At 38.1% G+C, this 26,706-nt stretch overlaps 2 protein-coding genes across 2 annotated transcripts; one reads left to right on the forward strand and one right to left on the reverse strand.

Annotated features, from left to right (window-relative positions):
* Positions 1–11,378: 11,378 nt before the first annotated feature.
* dhodh (dihydroorotate dehydrogenase) lies at positions 11,379–22,871 on the reverse strand. The gene is made up of 9 exons (XM_042493618.2): positions 22,735–22,871; positions 21,057–21,269; positions 20,769–20,968; positions 16,909–16,991; positions 16,322–16,509; positions 14,551–14,664; positions 12,349–12,502; positions 12,090–12,249; positions 11,379–11,982 (listed from the first exon to the last, which is right to left on the reverse strand). Exons 1-9 carry the CDS (start codon positions 22,750–22,752, stop codon positions 11,823–11,825), a joined length of 1,290 nt encoding a protein of 429 aa, XP_042349552.2. The 5' UTR covers positions 22,753–22,871; the 3' UTR covers positions 11,379–11,822.
* Positions 22,751–26,629, forward strand: LOC148190393 (polycystin-1-like protein 2). Its single transcript, XM_088082056.1, has 3 exons — positions 22,751–22,760; positions 24,568–25,035; positions 26,493–26,629. Exons 1-3 carry the CDS (start codon positions 22,751–22,753, stop codon positions 26,627–26,629), a joined length of 615 nt encoding a protein of 204 aa, XP_087938182.1.
* Positions 26,630–26,706: the final 77 nt, after the last annotated feature.

Consider the following 26,706-nt stretch of genomic DNA (forward strand, 5'->3'; position numbering starts at 1 on the left):
TTTTGTGTCTCTTTGAGTCATTAGTCATTCTTTGTCTTCTTGTAGTTGCCTTTTGTCCTTTTTTCATAGTCCATTGGGTCTCTCTGAAGTATTGCGTCCTGTTGAGGTAATTTTGTGTCTCTTTTCAGTAATTCTGTCATTTTTGTTCATTTTATATTACGTTTTAGTCATTTCGTATCTCCCTGTTGTTGTTTTGTGTCTCTTTGCAGTTCATTTGGATCTTTATGCAGTAATTTTGAATTTTTGCCCTGGCCTGTACATGCTTATTTGATTAACATATTGCAAATGAAGGCCAGAGGGCCCCCTGACACTTGGGCCCCTGGGCCTGTGCCCAGTATGCCCTTTCAATAATCCATCCATAGCCACAGGTGGGACTAACACCATTGTCAAGCACTGTCAAACAGAGTGCAGTTAAGAGGGGAAAGAGAGGGTAAATGACACCAATGGATTGTGCTATAGACAAAACAGATTGTTATCGAGACTGCTCTAAATCCACATATCATCTCAATATTGCCCGACATCATAGTTTGTTTAGCTTTGCTTCACTCCACTCTTAAAACTCAGTCATAACAGGTATGTCAGCATGGCTACACATCAAGTTGCACCTAAAGTGAAGTTAGATTAAGAATGACAGGTTGGTCTCTAGCGACTGATAAGGGAAAATTTAATCCCCCTTCCCCACGGAAATCAGTTAAAGTGGACGCAATTTAAGGCTGAAAATGGAAACATAGTGTAACAAGATGAAAATTGTGTCTGATATCAGGCAAACTTTCTCTCACTGTCCTCATAGAAAGTTTCTTTTTCCACCAAAAAGCAGGAGCTCCTTTGAGAATCCAGAAACACCGGCTCCATCACCAGCCGTCCAATCTTGCTCAGTCCCAACCCTCACAGATATGTCAGCTAGATTATTCACAGAGTGGCCCAAGCGATGCCACCTGCCCTACAGACCAGGTCTCAAACGAGTATACAGACTGCTGGTCTGGTGCCAGATCTACCTGGAGTCTGCTTTGACACTGCCCCTCTATAAATACACCACCTGCACAGTTCATCCCGAGGCTCCTCAATAAACTCACAATTGCACTTAACTTGAGTGGTCCTGTCACTGCAGCCAGTCCTCACACGGAGAAGCTGCTCTGTAATATTTATCACAGGCGTTTTACTGTGTTTGAGGAAGGTGGTATAATAACACAACAGCTATTGCTCTTAAAATAATCAGCTTTCCAGCAAGTTTTCACGTTTAAAAATTATTATCAATCTGTCACATCCTTTCAAACTGACAAGAGATTCTTTACTAATAAATACTGCAACAAAACATTACATGCTTAAATCAACAAGTCCTCCATTCGATACAACCACAAAAGTTTTTTGTTCCTATACATCTAACACAATGCACAGGAACATTTCCAAAAATAATGATCCTATCATATGTCACATTGGGACTGTTTTCTTAATCCCACACCTAGCCGCTCCCAGCATGTGTCTATTACTCTCCCACCCGCACCCACGGTATGTGCGTCCAATCCCGCCAACATTCGCAAAAAGACTGTTTCCTTTTAAAACTGTTATCTCTAGTTGATTATTTCACAATTCAGCATTTTAATTATACTTAATTATTCACCTTATATTAGTGTTTATTTTTTTACCGCCCGCAGAAACCTTAACACCGTCCAGTCCCGCAAGGCTTAGGTTGATCCGGTAGGATGCCGATCCCAATGCAGAGCATAGAAATAACTCAACATTGATGTTTTGTTTTACACGGGACAAAAACAGTGGTCTCCCGGGTGAAAGTTCTGTGCTTGTTTGACTTGCCCATCCACCCACACTGCCTCCCTGTGTGGGCTTTCTCGCTTTTTCTACTACATCACCTGACTGCCTCCTTTGCTCCCATCATTACTTGAGGTTACTGCTGAACAATAACAATATGTGTCGGAATAATCTGCTTGTAGTAACAACCTATGTGGTTGTCTGTCTTTAATTATTAAGCACCTTCCAACCACTTCCTTATTTGCATTTTGTTTTCTTTATGTCTTTTTATTATCATTATTTTTGACATAGAGTTCATTAGGTTGATACGTATGTGCATGCCATGTAGGCATATTAAAAGGCTGTAGAGTGAGCAACAGCTTCCAGGGGTGAACGATGGTTATCCCTGATGCCTCTCAGCTGACTTGTTTCATGCTGTCTTGGGCTAATGAGAGCTGAAGTCCCATATGGCTTTACTGCATGGCTGAGGGTGAGTGGGTGTTTGCTTATTGGAAGTAAGAGTTACGTAAAACCTGAAATAACGTCAGAACAATGCTAAAAATAGAATAAGTGAAGCAGGAATATTTGGGAAGCAACTGAAGCACTTTCCTCTTGATACATACGAAGCTTAATGCGTACAGTTTGTCTTTGTTACCTACTTCATTCAGTCTATCATTTCTTACTTTTTTCTATTTGTCTTTCCTTTCTCCTTTCTACAGTACTGTACAGAAGTCTTGGGTCACCTTAAACTTTGTAATTTTAACAAGGTTATTATGACCATACATGTTAATTTCTCAGTAGTGTCTTCACTAAAATACAACCAGAACACACAGGAAATATATATACAGTATTAAAAATGCAAATATCCCAGAATTAAAAAAAATCATCAGGCTAAAGTCGCAACTACTGTATTTAGTGTGACCTTACTTTTCACTTAACATTTCTTGAGCTCTCTTGGGCAGACAATTTGAGATATACAGCCTACTAGTCTTCTGGTGTATTTACATCAGGTTGCATTCAAGACATGTCCAAAGGTCAGTTGATTGTTTGAGCTACCAGGGGTAAAGACATGAAACATGGAATCATACAACCATAACCATTATGGTTGAGGATTTCATACACAATTTGTAATGTGTTCTGACTTTTTTTGTGCATTGCATTAATGCATTGTACATGTGCTCTGTATGCGATGGGGCCTTGACACTATACTGTATACCTCCTTCTTTCCTTTATCTCTTTCTTTATTTATTTTCTTATTTCCTTTCACCCTTCAGTCCATACTTCATTCCTTCGTCTTTCCGTCTGTCTTTTTTCCTTCTTTCCTTACTTCTTTACTTCTGTCTTTATTTCCCTCTTTCTCATATCTTCTTTCCCCGAGACTTTCCCTCCTCATTTTTTTCATTCTTTACTTCCTTCCCTCTTTAGGTCATTTCTTTACTTTGTTTCTTATTTATCCTTTAGTTACTTCCTCCCTTCATTATGTCCTTACTTTCTTTACTTCCTTCTTTTCTTCCTACCTCTCTTCCTTCTTCCTTTCTTTCCTTCATTACTTCCTTATCTCCCTACATCCTTCTTTCAGTACTTAATTCATAGCTTTTGCTTTCTTCTTTCCTTCCGTATTTTGTCCTCAATTCTTATTTGTTTTTCATTCTGTATTTTCTTTTTTAATGTCCTTTCTTTATGTCTTTCCTTCATTGTATTCTTTTTGCTTTCTTCTTTCTACCCTTCCTTTCTTCTTTCTTTCATTACATCCTTCTTTCAAAATTTAAGTCATACCTGTTGTTCCCTTTTTCATCTTCCCTCTTTTTTCACATTTGTCTTTAACGCCACCTTTCTTTATAACTTCTTTTCTTTTGGCTTTTCTTTAATTACTTTTCATCCTTGTCTTCCTTCCATTTCCATGTCCTTTCTTTATGTCCCTCATCATGTCCTTCCTTCACTTTTTTATATCATTTCTTTTCACCCTCTCTTTCTTTCCTTCTTTCTTTCTTTGTTTCATTCTCCCTGTACTCCTTCCTTCCTGTATCTATACCCTGCCTCCTGTGTGTCTTGTATGTAAACACACATTCCCATCAGTGGTAATCGGTTCGGGCAGCGTGGTGTGTCATTTATGGCTCTGTCTGCCTCCATCACACCTGTGACTTCCTGTAGCCAGCGGCTTCACCAGCTTTCATAACAGCCCTCTACAGAAGGACACCAAGCTGTATACTTCACTCAATCTGCACTGAACGCAAGTTCCCAAAATGCATTAAGGCTTTTTCATTGTGTTTTTTTTTTTTTTTCATTTTGTAAAAGTCAAACGTAAAGGTACATTTCTAGGCTTTTATCTTCTTTGGTGTACAGCATATAAGGACTTAAAATATCATGCTGGGTTGATTTCCTGTTCTGTGAATTGTGCACCACCTTAGATTACTGCAGCCAAGATCCAAAAAGAAAGGAAATTTTTCTAGTGCTTGCAACATGGCTGCATTCTTAATTGCATGATATGCAGTGATGTAAGAGGGTGTGGTAAAACTGGTGTGATGTGATGTGGGTTGGTTTGAACAGGATCAACAAAAATCGCCACATGTGGTCAAGTGGTCTCCTCCAATGATATCACAAATTATTAAATAAATTTAAAAGGGCTAGTCAAGTTGAAAATTTCACTTTTGTTTGTTTTTAAAGCCCTGACAAAGACCTGCAGACAATTTAGCCATGACAATAAAGGCTTTTTGATATTGCCCTCCTCCTTTTCTGCGTATCACTGTTTGGAAATTTTTTGACTAAGCATACAGACAGAAAAGTATAAGCTAAAAAATGATCAAAGTAAAAAATACACATTCAAGAAAACTAGACACTTAGTGAGCAGCATTGCCAGCGTAGGGAAAGTACTTTAAGTAATTAAATAAGGGCCCCACTACTGGCCCATATTTTTTAAAATACTTTGCCCTTGAAAAGTGTTTAAAAGGTCCTTGAAATGTATCATCACAAAAGAGTGGCAACCCCTGAGAGAGAGCTACAAACTCCACTTAATTTGATACTGGCTTTCAGTTTAGAGTCTAACAGAATAGAGAAGAGCAGGAGCACAGCTGTACCTATTTAAACTGAGTATGATATAGGTTTTAAATATAGTTCCCACACATTTTCATGGACAATTATTATTTACTGTCTGATATATAAGTTATTAATGTTAAGTTCTTTGGCTAAATTGTAAATGTTGGCCACTGTCCACAGGGATGCTTCATAATATTCTAGATAATACCATTAAGGCCCCTAGTTTATTAATGCAAAATAATGCATATTTTCATATTTTACAGCAATCTTACCTTTCTATGCTAATTTCTGGCAAAATAATAATATAATGCAGTCATTCAAATAAATTACATCGCCATAAGGATTTCACTATGTATATTTCTGTCTGTTTGGTTGAACCGACCCGACAGGCACGCAGCTGTCACGCCTCCTCCTCCTTAATGCAAACAAACACCTCAGACAGCACCTGCAGCACTCTGGGTTACATAATCACGTCTGCCAGACATCCGCCTCACTGTCCATTGATATCTTTCAACTGTGTTACAGAATTTGTCCGGATTCGTTGAGGACCGTAACATTTCAATGAGGGTCCACGTAAATTTTATTCCATGTTATTTGAGTTAATTTGGAGTGCTGTGGAGAATCGGGTGACACTAATGATGAGGAATCTGATAATAATGTTCATCTTTTGCCATCTCTGCCATGATGAGGAAGTGCAGAAGTGCTATCAGCTGTTAAATCTGTGTGCGCCTCAAGGAGCTGATGATCCTTTTCCCTTAATTGAGTCACAGAAACTCAGGATGTTTAAAATTCTTAATCCTCTGAATGCACATATTGTAAGTTGCTTTGGACTCTAGCGTCTGCCAGACGAACATAATGTAATGTAAAGCATTGCTAACCCTTGCAATGCTCTTGAAAGAAAATGAATAATTCATTGAAAGAAAGAAAATAAAAACATTTATTGCTGCTTAAACCAGCTTAAAAAAGGTGCTAAATTCACAACCGATTACTATGAGGTAATTTTGAGGTGATGCAAAAATTGCTCCTGGTGAGGATGGGAATGGAGAACCAGTTCCATTTGAACTGTAATGTCTGCAATATGATAATTTCAAGTAAGGGTGAAAACACCCGCAATATGCAAAAACATCTTTCTATGCAGCATGGGCTTCAAATGTATTTGCCACTGCTTCCCGACCTAATCCTAAGCCATCTATCCTGTCCATAATACAACATTTGCTTTGATGCTGAAAAGCTGTTTGGGCCTATTTTTCCCCTCACAGATTGAGAAGCTATTAGGGAGTCGGTAATGGCATTGGTATTAATTTAATCTTTACAATTTCCATCCCTAGCTCCCAAAAACATTCAATGCAACAATTTCATCTTCCGTTACGCAAGTTTAAATAACAGGCAAAGACAGTCTGACAAGGCACTACAACGTACATGTGCACTACACTGTATACAGAAGAAGAAAACAGATCAGCCTTGACAATATATTCAATCCCAACACTTTGAGAACACAAAGCGCCTCTGGCAGAAAATCTTATTTAGAGTCAAAGCGGATACATCTGTATCCCTTGAGCTCTTATAGATTTAGCAGTTTTCTCTGCCTTCCTCACAGATTTCGGCTCAGTCACACTGGGAATCGTCTGTGAACGGCCATTTGCAGGTCATTCCAGTAAACAGATTGAACAGAACTGATTTTAGTCGGTGCTTTGGCATGGGGCTCTGCAGGGCTTTCATGCTTTTGCTCTGAAGTTATTCCAGTATTTATATTGCCTCTGTGTTTACAGTCACAGTCCCGTTGGAATCCATCTGAATCTTTGGCAGTCTAATGCAGGTTTCCTCTCAAGAATTTCCCCACATTTGTCTTAATTCACTGTTGCGTGGACTCTTACGAGCCTCCGCCATCCGACGATGCCGCCATCGGCACAATTCACAGTAAAAACAGCATAAGGTGGGTTACATGCTGTGCTTAGCTTTCCACAACCTTTTTATCACTCGCTCTGTGAAATGTCATTTAACACAATCCAGGCTGTTACATGTCTTTTTCCAGGGGCTGCCTCCTTCTTTACATACATGAAGGTTTTGGTAATGTCATGTTTTTTTTACTGAAAAATCCCCTGGTACCCAGTAGACTCCCATTCATTCATCAAGGTAAAGTAAGTTATGAGTTCGATACTCAGAAGTCATTCACTCCAGGCCCAGCAGCATCTTCTTAGTTTCAATGTTGCATGATGTGGGCAGTGGGAAGACAGTGAGCTCACTTCCCAGCTCTTCTGTATACTGCAGGGGGCTGACGCAGACCCTCAATTATGATATGAATAGAACCATATGCACGACAGTGTGGCTGCAGCTGTTTGCCAATGTTCAGTGCAGAAGGTATGTCTTAAATGTCTATAGAACACTTCATGGCCATCCATTCATTATTTGAGAGATGTGTGCTGAAGTGGTGGACCAAATGATACTGCCATCCTTAGAGTCATGCTACTATCCACTGTTTAATATCATTAAAAATTGAATATCTTTGGGTTTTGGGCTGTTGCTCAGATAAAACAATCATCTTGAAGACATCAGCATGGTCTTAAGTAACTTGTAATTTTCTGAAATTTCATAAACATAACAATTATCGTAAAAAGGAAAAAAATAACTTATTTAGTTTCATTTACAATGACTTCAGTCATCAGTTCAGCCAATAGAGTGACAATCTGATCCCAGTCCATCTCTTTTTCCTTAGCTGATCTTCTGCATTAGCATTGTTTTGGTTACATGTTTTGCATAGAGATCTTACAAAGGCAGAGTGTATTTTATGTTTATTCACTGCTGGGTGTTTTTCTTTGTTTCTCTCCCTTTGCAGTAGAACAAGATCTAATTCCCTCCTCTTCACTGGCTGTACGTCTGCTACCAAGACAACTGCTCTTCACAGATTCATTAGTATCAGTTAGTCACACTGTACGTGGTTGAGAGCCATTGCTTGAACTTGCTGACCCTGTGAATACATGCATAATAAAAAGATAGGAAAGATAGAGAAGAAAGATTAGATATGTGCTTTACTGATCCCAAATTGGGAAATTCTTGACACCCCTAAGACATTCCCACAACTAACTAGCTGCATGTGCCAATACACCAGGACAGCACATATGGGCACATCTCAAAACGTCAAGGCCTGCCACTTTTTTGGTGGATAGAAAGCTAAAGATCCTGTCATTAGACTTCACTGCAATTTGATGTGTTCAGCATGCATTTATTTCTTGTTAAACTAACGTTATTTTTAGGGCTGCCCCTTGAAAGTCGGAGATTCGAATCATCAGTCGGAAAGCCTCAGTCAACTGTGATCGCGTCAAGTTGGGCATTCATGTTTTTTTTGTTTGTATTTTTTTGGCTAGTCAGTGTGCTGTGCAGCGTTCTCCTGAACATGTTTTGGTCCCCAGATTTTGCTGCAGAGAGAGTGCTCTTGACTGTGATGCTTTTCTTTGGCACAAGCTGCTGCAGACACACAGGCAGCAGCACAGAGGAGTAGAGATCTTCTACTTGGAAGAGGTAAATTTACAGCTCACAGCAACTTAATATAAGACAGTCTCTGGCTTTTGTTTGGTATTGAGTGTTGAAAAAAAAAATGTTTTTGTACATTTATTTTTATGTCATATCCACCAGAGCTCATTCAAACTTTAAAACTTTGGGTAGAAAACAAAACAAACCACCAAATATTCGTATTAGCTGGCCAAATCCGATTTGGCTGACACAATTTTGAGCTGGGTGCAGCCCTCGTTTGTTTTATAGACACGTCTAATAATTGTTTTGTGACCTTGCCTGGTTCTTATTACATGCAATACTTAAATACATTGAGACTGATTTCAGTCATGTCCCATAGCCAAAACAATGTAAATTCAAAACTTTTCCATAACATTTTGTTAATTCCAAAACATTTCCAGGCCTGGAAAAGTGTATTTCATAACTTCTCCAGGAATTTCTTGACTATGGGAACCCTGTATATTTGAGTAATGCTCCTTTAAAATGTACAACCAGTGCTGAACTCCCTTTTCTTGTTAGCTTCCAGACTGTATCAAAGCAGGGTACCAACAGCATCTCAGGGACAGATAAGAGCTGCGTCTGAGTTTTGATCGATGCTATATGGGGAAACTGTACATCTAAGTGGCCATCAGTTCAAAGTTGTGCTTGTCTGGAAGCCAAGCCTCGCCTATCCTTCCCATGTGACGCCACATATAGGATATAAGCCAGTCTGGACTTGGCCTAAGGGAGAGGCAGGAGGAGGAGGAGGATGGAGGCACCCGGCATCTCACAGCTGATCCTCACAGCACTGCCGCCTTCATTGGCTAAATCTAATGACTGCTGTTTATTCTGGGATTAGCAGGTGGTGTTATGATAGGCTATCTCAATGTGTCAATGAGTGAAGAAAATCCTAAAATAACAATAAAAGACAAAGCCTTCGCCACCACTGGGAGGCCATGATACCACACTGCCCACAGCTAACAACAACAGAGAGGAGTGAGAGTTCAGCTGAGGGCAAGAGGACTTGAAGGGCTTCCTCTGTTGCTGCTGGACAGATAACAAAGTCATTTTAGTTCTTTCAAGGCTGAAAATCAGCACTCCAATGTGTTTTCTGCTGCTACAAATGATTAGGAAGGATCACTTAACTGCAGTCTTCTCAGACAGAAAACATTTTCTCTGTATTTGTTCAAACTACTGCAGCTCTTCCAGTGTAACCTTGTTTTGTCATTTTATTTTAGTTGTACCTTAAAGCATATTTTCCAGTCTGTGTGATTCATGGGCCTCAACACGTGCCTCTCTCTCCACCTACACACAAGAACAAGTCTTGAGAGCTGAAACGAAGGACACTACACTGTACAAGTGCACTCAGATTCAAAGCAAGTATGTTATTTTAGCATTGCTTTACCAGAACATATCAGAAGCCTGAGTTTTTGCAAAAAAAGAAAACAGGCAAAACGAGAATCTCTCCAAAATATACATGTTTCGTTCATTGCGTTCAAGGTCTTTGGGTGCAGGACAAAGAGGATGGTTATAAACAGCCTGACTGTATCCAACTAAATGTGAAATGTAGTGATGTATAGGGATGGGTATGAGCAGATTTTGTTGATACCGATACTGCTTGTTGTTGCTGTACGTTTTAACGCTCCTCTTGATACTACTCTCATAACTTGGTGCAAAAAATAAAGACATGAGATGAAAAGATTGGATGATTCAACAGTTATTTTATTTCTTTGTAAAATGAACGAGTCAAATTGTTCCCTGAGTTTCCTGTATATATAGGGTGCGTTCCTACATCTAATCTGACGCTCTACACTAAAATGAGGGAGTTGTTTGAAGAAACAGAGTGTTCTATATCAACGTGAATTACCAAGCTGTGCAGTTCATTTCACATTCACTTCGTTCGGTGCTCTGCTGCTCCGTCTCCCCAGACGGAGTACCCAGAGTGCACTCTGCCACTCCCAGAGTGGTGTACTCTGGATAACTGAATGGTACATCAACAACAGTACCAACAGCACTCCAAATATACAAACAGTCCAGTTTGTGCCAGAGTGTGTGCCGACACACAGAGTAAGTATTTTCAAACGCACCCATAATGACCTAATTACATTCACTTGATGTGATTGAGACAGTCACATTTTTAATTGTAATTCCAACCAGCATCAGAGCTGGGAGGCTGCACCGAGGATATACAGCATTGACGCTGCAGGCGCTTTTCTCAAGCAATCACACACACTGCACTGCTTCAGATTTACGGCCAACACACACCACACCAACATCAAAGAAAAGCATCTTTGCAGGTGGAACATCAGACTCAATACACCGCACTAAACTTCACCACATCATAGACTATAACAGTTTTAGCTGCTGCTACAGGAGTGCGAGCTCTACGCCACGGACAGTTGTGAGAGTCTGTCACCACATGCACAATGACAGGGCTAACTGTTAGCATCACAAGGATAACTTAAACAGTTATTAACAGGTTTAATGTCAGAGTCGAGGAGGTTCTGTGTCGCTGTGAGCTTGTCTGAACTGTTTAACAGATGTGGGATGTTTGCCGCTGTTAGCTTGTGCTAACCGGGTAGACATTGAACTGACAGGGAGCAGCTCCAGAAACGGCAGCAACAGAAAGTTTGCTGATCCGTCAGGGAGTCAGAATGATCTGGGATTGTATATTATGTGAAAGGTACTGAGTACTGATCACAAGCCCAAGATAAAGTACAGTCACAGAACAACGACTATTTCATCAAGTTATAAAATTACAAATATCATGAAAGAAGATTTTGCCTCCATCGTTCACCCCTAATCTGTCTGTTGAAAACTCTTTGCTGTTGGAGCTTTAATCAAGTCTGGCGTACAATATCTTTTGAACAGGAGGAGTTCACAAAGACTCGCCATAAACTCCTCTGCTACACGTTCTCTTAGAGCACCATTACAAAAACGGATACCTTGATCCTTTAACCCAAATAGCAATCGAGTTGTGATTGTGTTTGACTGGATTTCTGTGCAGTAACATCTTGAATACGTATTTGTTAAGTTTTTGCAATCTGCCATTCATTTTACAATAATAACATCAATTTTAGATGAGCAATAAATAACACAATGTTAACACTCGAATGCATGATTCAACTTTTGTATTAGATAGTTTCTAAAATGGAGAATAACAAACAAGTTTTGCTATTTTCGATATAACGTCAGATTTTTTTCATTTATACACAAGACAATAGTTTGTATATGTTTGTAAAAAAAAAAATAGAGGTTAGTTTGAAGAGTTCACTTAGCCTAGGTATCAGTGTGTGCGTGAGAAACACTTGCTGTTACACTGTAACAAAGGATTAACGTCACACCTCGGCCTCTTAATACAACATAAAAGATTTATCATTATTAGCCTTTATCATTATGTTCAAGTAAAAGTGAGAATTTGAGATTTGCTCTTCACAAAAACTGAAGGTTTTTTGTTTTTTTTTTAGCACATGTCAGTTCAGACCATATTTCATCCTGGAAATCAAGACGGATGGATTGCAATTACTCAGCATTCATCACAGTTCAAAAAAAGCTCAAGATCATGTTGCCTGTGTGGAGGAGATGGCAGCTACAGGTGGGGGCTGCGTGTCTGTGTTAACATTTACCATCTCTTTCAGCAGGTTCTGCTTATGAGTCGACCCAGCTGCTTCCCTGTGATCTGCTCCAACGGCCTCTGATACACTGCTGAAACCTTGCTCTCTGTAAAAAAATAAAAAACAAAATTATTGAAAAGAAACCCCTCACAAAATCCTTAACCTTTCATGAAAAAAACTTGCCCTGATTTTATGAAAGAAAAACATACTCACTTAAGAAGTTGTTCCAATTCTCTCTTAATCTTCGTCACTATGGGCGGACCCTGGTAGGTCAGAGCTGTATAGAGCTGAACCAGTGATGCACCAGCACGGATCTTATCCATGGCATCCTGCCCACTGGCCACACCGCCGATCCCAACAATAAGTACTTTACCTAAAACAACACAAAACATTACCACAAGTGTTTATATACACTTTCTTCATACTCATGTGACTGGATAGGGACAGAAAATGTTGGTGTTAAAAAAAGTACCTTTGGTGAGGTTGTACATTTCTCTCACAGTGCGAGTGGAGAGGTCTTTGAGCGGCTGGCCACTCAGCCCACCAACCTCAGACTTATTTGGATCCTGAAGCATCTCTGGTCTGGACACCGTAGTGTTTGACACCATTAAGCCGTCCACTCCCAGCTGCAAACACAAAGAAAAACAAACACCAAGACAAAACATGAAGTGAGTTACATACATTTGCCTGCATCTGCAGGAGCCAAACTGATGTATGTAGGCGACTTTGTGTAAAGACGTCTAATGTGAAGTTTACTGAGACAACAAGAGACATACTGAGTGCTTTTTGAATGTTGCTTTCTATTCCCTCCTTAATGTGTCTTCCATTAAGGTTTGTCTCTTCCTCACTCCAATGAGCGCAAAAACATCACTCTGTATACTTGAAAAAAAAAGAAAGCTGCTCAAGTAGTGATGAGTTTACCGGAGCAGGGAGGAAGAGAGAAGCCTACTTATAAAAGCAAGCATCAAAGTAAAAGCAGTTAGACATGTGGCTAATATGTCTTATATAAAAGCTTAATAGTAATAAAGACTTCTGACACATGGCAACAAACTATGTCCAAACAATCAAACACAATAAAGCCCAAGAGCTTATTTCCGTTGTGGTCCTGAGAGTGTAGGTATGTATTTAACTGTTAATGTTTTAGTGAGTGTATGAGCACAATAAATAAGTTTATGTGTGCGTTTGTGCCCACATGCAGAGAACGAGAGGGTGCTGCAGAGAGAACGCAGCAGTGAATGATTATTTGTTATCTAATTCTATTATTTATTAAGCATATTTTAATCATTTTCCTTCTCTGCACTTTTATTAGCCTGATTTGATTTAATTCTAATGCCCAAATGTTAAATACTTTTCCATCTTGTAAAGAAGTTTGCTTTGACAGATGCTGTAGAAATTAAGTTTATTATATTTTTATCGTACAAAGTGAAAGATTTTAGTGATGCTGCAAAAGTTGAACTGTTTAATAAAGCCACATTTATCTGACCAGTGCCTAAGTGTCATTCAAACAGGAAGGGGGCTGTGCCTCACATATAGAGTGTGTGCAGTTTGCATTAAAGCATTTTATATCAGTAACTGGATGGATGGATGGATGGATGGATGGATGGATGGGTGGATAGATGGATGGATGGATGGGTGGATGGATGGATGGATGGATGGATGGATGGATGGATGGGTGGGTGGATGGATGGATGGATGGATGGATGGATGGATATCAGTAACTGAAGTTATCTGTGCTGTAACCTCAGAGAAGGACCTGAATTTGATTTCTGTTAGTTTTTTCAGGTGAAAAGTTTCTGTTTTTGAAGAGATAAAAGAACAAGATAACTATTTAAAATTACTATAGACTCCAGGTGTAATTCTATAAATGTGTAAATTTAAAACGTTTTTTTTTTCTGATATGTTTGCCAGATAAACACTCTAAAAATGGCACTTAATGGCTAAGGGATCCATTCCAATCTGAACTAAACCTGCACACACTTTTCTACTTGCCATAAATGTGGGGGAAAAAAGAAATGAAATATGGTAATGTGAGAGAATCAAAGGAATACAATATAATAAGTATGTTTCCTTTCATTTATAATCATCTGAAAATAAGAATTGTTGTAGCCCAGAACGGCCAAAACCAAACACTGGCTCTAGACAGGGCCGTGCAATGTGACACTGCTTTATGCAGTGTTTTTACCCATTTACATCACCAGGTTCTCTTATTTTGAAGAGGAAGAGATCATTGCAGATAATTTGGCTCCTGGCAAACACTTCTTGAACAGTAAATACTGAAAGCAGTTCAAAGCAGAAGTTTCAGTTGATTAAAATGTGAAATACTCACCAGATGCCACTAAATCCACCTAAATTCTATACACCGGACCTTTAAAAAATCATGTGGAAAAAAATCATTCTTCTATTTTTTTGACAGGACAGCTGCAGATAGATAGGGAATGTGGGAGAAAAATGGGAAAAGATGATGCAAAGGGTTGCAGGCTAAAATCAACCCCAGGCCACTGCAATGCCTCAGTCTTTATCGGGCGCACACTACCGGGCGAAGTAGAGGTTGACCCAATTATTTTATTTTTAAAATAAAAAAATATAAGAATAACTCATAAATTAAGAACAAGGTAGAAAATAAATTAAAAGGCACTGTTAGGACATTTAATGATTGCAACAAATAACTTCCAACCTCAGTGACGACATCAGCAATGTCTTGTTTGTCTTGGGCAGTGAGGTCGGGAGCAATCTTCACCAAGACCGGAGGTCTGCGTTCTCCCTGCAGGGCATCCCGCTCCTTTAGCACCTGAGCAGATTGTATGAGAATATGAGTACAACACATCAGGGAGGAGACAGAAACACTGGTTACAGTGCTAAAAGCCTTTAAAAATGGTAGGATTAAAAAAATTCAGCTTCTAAATTAATAGACGATGGGCTCAATACCAAAAATACAGAACAGTTACTTTTTTAAGGGCCATTTAACACCATGCTTAAGCCTGAATGCATCTGCTTTATTAATTGAAAAAAAATGTTGAAACTCTGACATAATGTACACCTAACGATGGGGTTTGAGAAAATATAAAATATGACTCTTCTCTTGTCCCTCAGTGAATATTTTCAGGTTATTTGTTTGGCGGGGAATTTATAGACCGCTGAGTTATGCGTCATTTTCATTTCACTTATACCTTAACCACTGACATTTTACAGTGCTGAAAGGGTGTGGGGCTTTTTGGCGTTCACTCCCCATGGGGTTAGGCTGTGTTACAGCTGCAGAAGTGAGAAAAAGCTAAATTGTAAACAACACTGGAAATAATATTTATTCTACTTTATCATAGAGCAGATATCAATTAAGTAACCTGACGATTTGCATGCACAACATACCATAATGGCAGAATGAGTAGGATTTTACGAAAAACGATGTATAGCCGCAAACGAAAGTAATCTTTGTCAATCATCACTTACGACCCACTAAAAGTTTCGAGCAGAGTCTGTATCTGCAGTGACTCCACCCTCTGCCTGCTTTTTCCTAATTTTCTGAGCTTGGAAAGTTTCTGTACATCAACTTTTAGATCAGCAAACATCAACTGGTGGCCCACCAAAGCTTCACATCAGCCTTGCAAAGTAATAAGGATTTCATAAATTTAACGAGAAAAACATGCATTGTAATATTTTATTATAATTACAGATTATATAGTCATCTGTAAGCTTAATGTTTGCTTACTATCGTCCCACAGCCCCTGAGGTGGGCCCCAGTAAGACCACTTGAAAATATCACTGGTTATGAAGTTTTGATAACTGACAGAAACATTCTGTACAATAGTCCACTTTCCACCTTCTCTCCCTCTCTTATCACATGCTCCTATTTAACAATAATTCTTTTTATTTAGTTCACACACTCATTACAAAGGCACTTTTATTACACTTACTATTTTTATTTTATCAATAAATTGGTCAACATTCTTTTTTGAATTTACCAACTGTAAATTTGCAGCATGAACATCCTGAATTTGAGACTGCCAGCCAGCTAGGTACACCCAAGATTTCGTACTTTTTCCCATCTTTTTAGAGTCCATTTCAATAAAAGCAGAGGCTACTTCTGCTACTTGTATCCATCATTTTTGCTCGCTTGTTATAAGATGTTATTGTAAATCTGGTTGTACACTGTATAACATACATAAATAAACTCAACATCATTCAGTTTTGTGATTGATTACAGTAATTAGTTGGACTAAGGTCAACTCTTCTCTGCCAACGTTTTGAAATATTTTTATAAAATATTCAATATCCACTGCATATGATGATGTCTTTCCTTCACTGTTAATTTAAATGTAAGTTTATTTATTTTTGAAGGGAAAAGCTCAGCATTAAGGTCAGATAATTAATTTTCATTGTGATTACAATTTTGTCACAGCTTTGTCACAGCTGAGTCCCAAAAATTCAGTGAACATTCGAAAAAGTCCTACCGTATGTAGGAGCTGGTGGAGCTCAGCCTTCCCTTGTAGATCCCGGAGACCCGGCGTATTAGGACTGCTGACGTTGACCACCAGGTAGTCAGCCAGCGGGCCCAGCTCTCTCACCCCTTCCAAGTAATCTGCCCCTGCGTCCTGGGACAGCTTGTTCTTCCCCAGGTTGATGCCCAGGGGAAGGCCAGCTACAAACACAAACACACACACACACAGGAAAGTTCAGACGAGCACAAACACAGGCTGCATCATCAGACACATGACTCAACTGGGGCAAAGGCTGCTGATGTACCAAATGAGCTGTAAGCCAGTATGGATCAGACACAATAAAATGTGAGACAAGGACAAGCCAAGATTATTAAAATAGAGTAGAATAGTGTGTTTAACCACATCTCTTATTAATTATTTGACTTCCACCTAACAAACCATGTGACTGTAAGTACTAAATGTGCACCAGAAAAATATGGGGTAGATGTGTACCAGAATTATTGTACCAATAAAACTGAAAACAACTTATACCAAAAAAAAAAAAAGAGAAAACTAAAAACTATTTTTCACACTGAGATGAGAAGTTGCTGGCTGCTTACCTTTACTTAACAGTTGCTGAGTGTCTCCCCTGGCCTTGAGCCTCTGTTGTGCTTCTGCCAAACCACAGCTGTTGAACCCGTACCTGGTGAGAAGCACACACAGACACACACACACACACGTAACTACTACACATGCTACTCCAACACAAAAACTGAAAAATAATGATTTTCATCATTTTGTCACTCCAGCTCTGACACTTTATTTCCAGAGATAACCAAGTGCACTCAAGGTTGCAGATTTCCATGGACAATAAGGACATTCCCTTTTTTGGAAGACAGAATAGCACCTACCATTTTTGAGCAAACTTTTTTTTTACATCAGCCTCATACTAACAGTTCTATGCACGAAAATACAGAACAAATTTAGTCTTGTATTGAGTATGGGGCAGTGCATTGATTTTTCAATATAAGACAGTCCTGTATTATGCCTGATTAGAGGTGTTTTCACCGTCCAGACTGAAGAGAAAATCATGCTTACATGTGTGCTGACTCAGAAGAGATAACATTATAGGAGAAAAATGGATCTACAGCAGAATACATATTTGAAAATAACACAGAATGCCCAAGAGCCTTATTGCATTATATTCTATTATATTTTATATTTTGAATCATAACCTGCTGCCTAAATATTATTATTTTTTTCTAAGCTGCAACATATGGGGCTGAAACATGAGGCCAACGTGGAACCGCAAAAAGCAATTATTTAAAAGGCCAACTGAGGATGGCTCCAGAAGTGAGTCAGTCCCCATACACCCCCATATTAATATGGCAAACTTAACAGCACAAATAAACATGTTTACAGGCTGGTACAAATTACAGTTTTGGTCTGTATTAGTGATGCGTGGGCCAACCTACAACCCACAACCCACAACCCACAACCCACAGTCCACGGTCCCACGGGTTGACCCACGGGTTGGGCAATTTGGGTGAGCTTGTTTGAAAAAAATGCTGGTTTCAGGCAAGGCAAATCACAAAATGACAAAGCCATGTTCTGAGCAAGTGAATATAATTTACAGCAACATTGTACAATAATCCAGTTTACACCTCTTCTTCCTGTCTCGTCTCTGTATCTCTCACACAACAAGCAGCTTAATTATCAGCGTGGCTGATTTCAGGCTTTCAGATTCTGCTTTTGAATAGGAATACCTGTTTAGGTCTGACATGCTTTTTTTTATCTCTCTGGTCATAATGTCCGGTAAAAAATTTCCTTCTGCAAATATGCAGCCCTAACACTGTTCTTTCAGCAAGCAAGACTCTCTCTGTCTACACTGACTCTGTTCAACATGCATTCATTTTACAGTCTACGTTTCTTTTGTTTTGTTTGTTTTTACATAAATAAAGACATTTACACCATAAATTGGTACATAAACATTCACAAGAATGGAGAAAATTATGTGTTTGATGACCCCCATTTCATATCTGTGCCCCAGTGTTGAAATGGAACATATAACCTTGAATAAATTACAAAAATAATAATGTAAACATGTTGATAATCTGAAAACCTAAATTTATATATAAAAATACACTGATATTTTTTGGTTAAAGAATCTTGTTCTGAGCATGTGGAAACTGTATGATTGTGCTCAGACATGTGAGGAGATGCAGAAAGAAACCTCTCCCCCGAGACTCTTTGCAAGTGAAATCCAAGATTATGGATTCCAGGTGGGTTTAGTCTTTCCGTGTTGGTTTATCTGCATGATACTGTATGAATTATTAAGTGCAATTTGTTTTAGAGATTGTATTTGCATAATGCATGTATGCTTTAGTGCTACATGTGTACTAATTAAGCGAGAATATATTGTGGAAATACTGTGCCACTGTATGAATTACATCTAACTAGGTCATCCTTAGAATGAACTGAATAAAGTGCACTCAATACTACATCCTTAACACACAAATATCTATATGGAATGACTTCCTGTTCCAGCAGCATGGAGTGAACTTGCACGCACGTACTCCTGACAATTACATTTCCGAAAGTAAGAGAGAGAGAGAGAGAGATCTTTTTGCAAACACACTGAAAAACCGAATGCAAGGAGGACCCTTCTGTCCACAAGATCTGAGGGACATTACAAATATAATACCGAAATCTAACTAATTTTTTAATCAGATTGTTTAAGATCCACTGGCAAAGGATTTCATTCACAGGGGCATTGGATGTTGCAATAACTCATTATTATAAATTATTATAAATTTTCAATTTCACTGTGTATAATAAAAGAGAGATATCAGAAAAGAGCTAGTAAAGAGAGATTTCTTTCATTGAGCTCAATCAAGTCTGTGTTGCAAATAAAATCTGCAAAGAAAAAAGAGGATAGGCCGTGACTCCTATTCACAGCTTTAAAAAGATGAATCCTTTAGTAGCAAATGTGTGGGCAGCATAATTTCTTTGAACATATAGAGCGATGTGGAAAGGAAAATTACACAGCGATATTACAGTCTCCTGCTGTTGTTTTCTGTCTTAAGGATTTTATCATAAACCAAGACTAATGTGACTCATTTACAGTTATATAAATTGAATATAGTCTTTGTGAGATTTTACATAAAAGTTATGTAACATAGTCAATTGAAAAGAGAAAAAAGAGAAGGTTATGCATTTCAAAGCAAGTAAATATGAATCAGTATTTACATGATCCAACAATGGCGTAATGCTAACTTTATATGAAATGTACTGTAGCGTATCTCAATATCTTGAGAATTACTGTGGCAATAATTTCAACCATATCGCCCATCCCCACGTTATTATGTAGGCTGAGGATACTCCTTACAATGAGTATGTTAACATGCTCAAAGTATTCTGTTTTTTGCCCTTATTATGAAAAAGATATTATATTCCTGCTAAGCCGTTAATATGGCTAATTAAAATGAATATTTAACTAATACATCCATTTACATGCAGCCGTGCTACTCTGATTAACGTGCCCTGCTCATTAGGTCATAAAATAGAAAAGTTGAACAGCTGAAGCCACTTGTCTTTTTTGCATCAAAATCTGTTTGGTTTTTTTTTAATTCCACTAGCACACTTGTTCGTTCCCTCAGTCACCTTCGGCATTATCTTTGTGCATATCAAAAAAACTGTTGACATCTAACCTGTTGTTATTTCAATTAAACTACAACAAGAGTATGCATTCACAGAGATTCTTGGAGGAAAATACTTTGTCACTGTTTTTCTGACTAGATTTGGCCAAAGCTTGATTTACTAATTAGCTCTGTTGGAAATAAAGAAGATATTACCGGTGCAAATACAATGTTATTGCTGTTACACCACTGATTGCTCTAATAGAGGAGCAGATAGAGAGGCTGCAAAGCTGGCGATCTCAGCCTGCAAACTGGTGTCCACAGTGCTTCAAACACACAACAAGGAGGCTGCCAGCTGGTATTCAGCAGTTCAGAGGCAGCTGGGTGCTGAATGAGAAACAGTGAAATAACATTAAACTGGCAACACTAGTGTGTTGCAAAAACCTCATGGGGATTGTTGTCGAGGAGGAACACGCCATATACAAAGGGAAAATATAAATAAATAGTATTTTTTACACTGTTACTGTCTAACTTACAATGTATTTGTGTAGTAGAGGAGCAGATGCTTATGCTAACGTCAGGATTGGCTGAAGGGGTCTGTCTGTCAAAGCAAGTAACTTCAGCCCACTGAAATGGTTTGGGTTGGCAGAAAGTCCAGACTGAGCCAGAGAGAGAAACTGAATGTTGAGCTCATGTGATCAGGATGGTCTTACCAGGCCAGCAATAAACACGACCTGCATCAAATTTAGAATACTGTCATATTCTGAATAGTACCCTAGTGTTAGTGTGCATGTAAAATAGCCATTGTTTATCACTTTGACAAAAGCTTGATAAAAACATACCTGTTAATAACTGCATTATCTGCAGTGAGTCGAAACACACGCGGTTTGGGATTCCCCGCCTGAGGTTTGGGAGTGATTGTGCCCACTTCAACAAAGCCAAAACCCACTTTGTACAACCCGTCTACGGCCTCTCCGTGCTTGTCGAAGCCCGCCGCAATCCCAATCGGGTTTTTGAACTTTAACCCCAGGACGTTCACTTCCTGTAGACACATGAAAACAAACAGAAGTCTCAGAGTGTCTGAGTTCCACATAAACAATCGTGGTCAGAAAAAGAGGCTGAATGCTTACCAATGATGCAGGGTCCTGGTAGCGGTTCAGAGGAACCAGACCAAGACCAATCATCTTCACTGCCAACACATGCGCTGTCTCTGCTCCCACAATCCTCTGCAGGAGGGGCATCAGATGATTGGCATAGAAACGCTCATCTCCAACCGCAGTCAGGTAGGAGGCAAACAGAAGGCTCCCTGTGCTGATGACCTTCACTGCCTCTTTTAACTGCTTCTGTTGACAAGAGCATGAAAGATTAATATATAAAACTGTCTTTAAAAGGACTTAAATCAGACGTTATTACTGTGAACAGACTGGTAAACGTTCAACAAAAACACTGCTGTTTGTAGCAGCACTAATTCCAAAATAACCATGTTTATATGCAGCCTTTTTTTGATGCTTCTCGGGTTTCAAGACAATTTGTTTTTTGGCCTGTTTGGTGCAGCAGAAACCAGTTGTGGACAAAACAATGACAAATTATTACTTTTTTAAGTTGATATGGTTAATTTTTTTTTTTAACTGTTTTGGAATGTGTGTGAGTACATTTACACAAGTAATGTACTTAAGTACAAATTTAAGGTATTTGTATTTTACCTGAGTATGTTCTTTTCATGCCACTATATACTTTTACTCCACTACATTTCAGAGGGAAATATTGTACTTTTTAGTTCATTACATTTATTTGAAAACCTAAGTTACTTTACAAATTAAGATTTTTGCATAAACATGGGTAGAGTTTATAAACTCTGATGTTATAAATTAAATTAACAAACAGTTTCTGAAAGTACAGAATAAAACAGTTAGTTGATTAATCAATTAGCCAATTTTGACAGAAAATTAATTGCAAACTATTTTGATAAACATTAAAGTCTTTTTCTATCTTTTTTTTCCCAAAAAAATGACGTAATATTGAGTTGTGTGGGGACTTTTTAAGTACTTCTGGGTTTGGGAGGGGTCTCGTTTTATAATATGAGTTTTTTGGGAGATTATTTTTCTATATTTATTTTTTGACAATTTTGAGTTTTGGGGGTGTTTCCTTTTTAGATTTTCCTGCCTTTGGTTCTTTTACATTTAATACTGTAAGTGCCTTTTCCTTAGTATATTTACTTATTTTTACATAAGTAAAAATTTAAATGCAGTACATTTACTTGTAACGCAGTATTTCTACAGTGTGGTAGTACTTTTACTCAAGTAAAGGATGTGAATACCCCTTCCACTACTGTTTGTTAATGACCAGTTGCTTATTTACACATCCAGCATGAAGCAACATTATCCTTCATTTTGAGTCGTGTTTCTATCTGACGCTGTCTGGCAATCTTACTTGACTATACATATATACATTACTCTGCACTTCACTTCTTTTTGTGCTTCTGGTTTGATGCTAAACTGCATTCATTGTTGGAGGAGTCTCTGACTTTAGTTGCGTCTCTCTCAGTTAAAGCTAAAAGCTTAGCATGCATCACATCTGCCTTTTGTAGTTTTCACACGATAAGTTACGTTGAATATGATAACAAAGAGACATCACAGCATGTGTTTCTGAATGCAGAGCTAACCTGTACTGATTCCTGGTTTAATGTTACTTTCAGATGAAGCAACAGAGCTCGTAAACAGGAACTGTCACATCAACGTGTTTGAAATGATCTCATTCTACGACGAAAAAAATGTCATTATAAGGGTTTGAGGTTGTCTCTGAAATTACCTTCAGTTGTCCCGCCATGGACGCTGGTCTGTCATTGCATTAAAGGACACAGAAGGTTTTTCCTAACATGTTACACAAATGCACCATGAAACACACGTGGTAACAGCTTCCTCCCACATCCTCTCGCGATATTTTAGGTGTGGAAAGCAAAAGTGGTGGAGATTGCACCGCCCCCCCGGTCTGACAGCCGGAGCCTGCAGCATGATGCCGATGCTCAGTGTCACTCCTGGAGAAATATTAACCTTTAGAATTTTTGGTTGACAAAAACGCGATTACAGAGAAAAGCAGACAGCACCAAAGACAGGTTAACAAGATAGTTTAGCAAGATAGTTTTCTTATGTAAACATTTTTGGCTTGACATTCACAATTGGATGAAAACAAAATCTCATTTCCATCTCCCATCTCTATAGACAATACTACATTTTATGTTATCTAGAAAAGCAAAAAAAAATGAACTCTTTTTTATGTTATTATAGGCTATGTGTGATATCATGCTTCAGGCATAAGAACAGAATAATAAAATCAAATCAAATTCTTAAATCAATTTGAAATGTGACCTGACATCACTTTTTCCTGTCCTGCGTTCAGACACCTTTCACAAGTATTTAACCTCTGAGCTCAAAGAAAATTGGCTTGATTTCTCTCAAAAACAGGGGGAAAAGGCAAAGAGCAACTTGGCAAGAGACATCCTGGAAATTGCAAGAAATTAGTAGCTTTAGAAAATTATTTTAGGGAAAAATTCTAGAGAAATATATTTAAAGTTATCATAATTATATATTTAAAATTATTTTCATGGAATTACTATAACTTTTAAGCAATTGAGGTCATGTCTGTGCACCCCCAATATAAAATTACATTATATGACATTTCTATTCAAAACAAAAGCCCATGAAGTTCAAACTCTTCCAGCCTCTCTGGGTAATGAGTGTCACATTTCCCAGGTACAAGATTTTACTGTGACTAGCTCAAAATCCACGAAACCAGCCTGAAACTGAAGAGAATTTGAAACAATTGCATGAGACTGGCTGGAGTGCCTGTCACAGTTTTGTGTAAATGCTTTGATTAGCGTTATTCTTTTATTTTCTCTAAATTAGCTCATCCCCAGAGTATTGTATATCCATTGCTGCCAATAGAGGCCAATTGGAGCTGAAGCCAGTACACACCCATGACTACTGCAGAGTCATTTTACCTGGGAGTAAATGCCATTTGTAACCTTTCCCATTAAATAAAAAGCCAGGTATTAATGTTTTTTTGAGCAATGAGCAAAATGCTTTAGTGGTCATTTTTAGTCACTTTGTGTTGATGTTTGTCTCTTTGTGGTTATTTTGCCCTTTATAGTTGTTTTGAGTCTTTTTGCAGGCAGCTGCTTTTCATCTTTTTGTGTCTCTTTGTAGTCATTGTATGCTTACTGGTAAGTAAGTATGTCTTTGAGTGACATTTTACAGGTGAATACCAGCAGGGGTCTGATATTTTGGACTCCTGGGCCTGTGCCCTGTGGGCCCGTTTAGTAATTCATCCATGAATCAGGTGTGTGATTAGAGTGTGACTTATGTAACAGATCAATGTGTCTGACAGTGATTGCTGATCTTGAAGAAGGCCTGAGGGCCAAACATCATCTGAATAAAAAGCAAAATGTATATGTAGAAGCTTTGATTTAATTTGAGAATTTGGAATTTGTTTTTAAGAAATCATCATTATAATATGCACTGTATTTTTTTTTTATGCTAACAGTAAATGAAAAGTTGAAATGTGTCCTTGGTCAGTGTGGCAGGTTCAGTTTATGTGACATTTGGTGATGTCAATTTAACTTTGCATCTTGTTTGAGTGTCTCAGGTGATTTTCCTAATCTATTGAGAACATATGCAGAGTTTTTCTGGAGAAAGCGCTCTGATTTCCATGTGAGAGACAGAAGTGATCTTTGCTCAGTTCCAGCCAAAGTTCCTGCAGCACTATGTGCTTTAGCTCTGTACATTATAATAACTATGGGAACATTACTTCAAATCTCTGTTTTTTTGTGGATTTCAGGTGGATTTTTATCTTTGCCAGAGATGTCGGAGGCATGTTCAGGCAATGACTTCCCCGCACCATATGAATTTGTTTTCGAAAATGTCTGTTTTGAGTTTTTTGGAGGATCTAAAACCTGGTCCGAAGCCTGGAGCAGCTGTGAAGAGCGAGGAGGGGAACTCCTTAAGGTGATAAACAGCCCTATCAAATTATTCCTGAAGAACATCACCAGAGAGCGAAGGTTTACTTGGTGGATGGGGAAGAGGGTCAAAGGGCAGTACCAGGACCCCACCATAAGTGAGTAAAACACACACACTTTTTAAAAAAAAATGTATCTCTTATTCTATTTATCATATATTTAGCTAAGACCTTTCAACTGAGATTCAAGGTCTCTTCTTCCAGTTAGTACTGGTCAAAGTCGGAGCACAATCAACATAGTCAGCTTCACTTAAAAAATAAATAAATAAAATAAATAAATGAATAAAACTCACAGAGAAAAACATAGAAAAAAATACATAAAGCAATGCAAGGATAAACAGTGAGAGAAAAGCGGCATTCAGTCCATATCAGGGACATACAAACACATTCCAGCTAGTCAAGGACTTAATTCAGCAGCAATATGTTCCCTTTAAGGCTGTTTCAAATGCTGCATTTCTTCTATGGCCTCTTTTTTTTCAAATCCTTGACATCCAGCAGCATCTATTTGAGACCACAGCGTGGACATTCATACACAAAAGGAATCATTTTCTTTTCTCAGGTTGTTTGATTTGAGAATTATCAGGGACCTTGTAGCTTCTTGTAGCTTGTAGCTTCTGTAGATTTCTAATAGGTAAAGTAAAAAGGGCACACGTTTCACAAATATTTCTTTATAATTACTCATTAAAAAACCTAAGATTTTCCTCACAAAGCCCAAATAGGCTCCTGACTTTCTTATGCACTGGGAGGCTGGATTTCATCTGAAAGTTTTTAATGAAGACCAACACAATCTGAATTTCAGTGATTTTTGGATATTTACCTTTGGTGAGTTTAAAAGTCTATTTTTTTATTTAGTTTTTTTTTTCAAATATATAAATATATTTTATTAATCTAACAAAATTTCTCAAATGCGTCAGAAAATATTTTCTCAAACTACAGCATTTACACCTTTAAAGCTGTCTGCCCTAACTGAATTTAATCCCCACTTTTTAAATAACTTACAGCTGTCATCTTGTGGCAGGTATCCACTAAACTAAAATGTTATTTATTTTCAGTGCTAAAAATTAATCTGTTAACAGAATAATGTTGAAAAGTAATGAATCACATCAAAGTCATTTATCAGGCAAAAATGCAGAGAGAGCTTGTAGCTTTTAAAACATGGTGATTTGCTTCAGTTTTAGTTTAATTTGATTAATTTGAGAAAGGATGTTGCAAATGAATAAATGTACATGGTATAAAAATGCCAAAATTAGTCAAGGGGGTATTTTTCATCTATAATCTCTTGGTCAAGGTGTTACAAAATGCCTCTTAAAATACAACATGCTGCATTTGTTGTATTACATAATAACAAATGAATAAGTTTTGGTTTTGTTGGTTAGATAAAACTTGGACTTTGCAGACGTTACACTGGGCTTAGGTTACTTAGTTTGATCAGCATTTTTTACTGTCTAATTTGTCTGAGACTAGTCTAAAAAATAATTGTTAGTTGCAGCCTTAATTGTTTTTGTCTTTATTGGGTTTAAGATAAAGCTTTCCTAGTGTTTTTTTTCCCAAAACAGAAAATGCTTATATTTCAAAGGACAAATGCACGTACATGAAGCTAAATCCTCTCCAGTTCGTTTCAACATCTGACTGCAACCAGAGACGAGGCTTCCTCTGCACCCACAGTATGCATCAGCAGCTTCCTAACCTCTAACCTTGTCCTTTTTCTTTCCTTCCCTTTTTTCCTCTTTTCTTCTCCTGCATTTCCACGGTGTGATTTTTTTAAAATTC

The sequence above is a fragment of the Plectropomus leopardus genome, chromosome 1 (genome assembly GCF_026936395.1).
Source record: "Plectropomus leopardus strain MGB_pleo_1.0 chromosome 1, ASM2693639v1, whole genome shotgun sequence".
NCBI lineage: Eukaryota > Metazoa > Chordata > Actinopteri > Perciformes > Serranidae > Plectropomus > Plectropomus leopardus.

Bases quoted from the DNA above. Each gene is read 5' to 3' on its own strand.
- dhodh (XM_042493618.2), bottom strand. The intron at 20,969-21,056 runs GTAAGCATTCAG...ATGTGTCTACAG, and splicing joins ACCAGGACCCTGCATCATTG to GAAGTGAACGTCCTGGGGTT. The intron at 16,510-16,908 runs GTAAGCAGCCAG...TTGTGTTTGTAG, and splicing joins TCAGCAACTGTTAAGTAAAG to CTGGCCTTCCCCTGGGCATC.
- LOC148190393 (XM_088082056.1), top strand. The intron at 25,036-26,492 runs GTGAGTAAAACA...TTCCCAAAACAG, and splicing joins GTACCAGGACCCCACCATAA to AAAATGCTTATATTTCAAAG.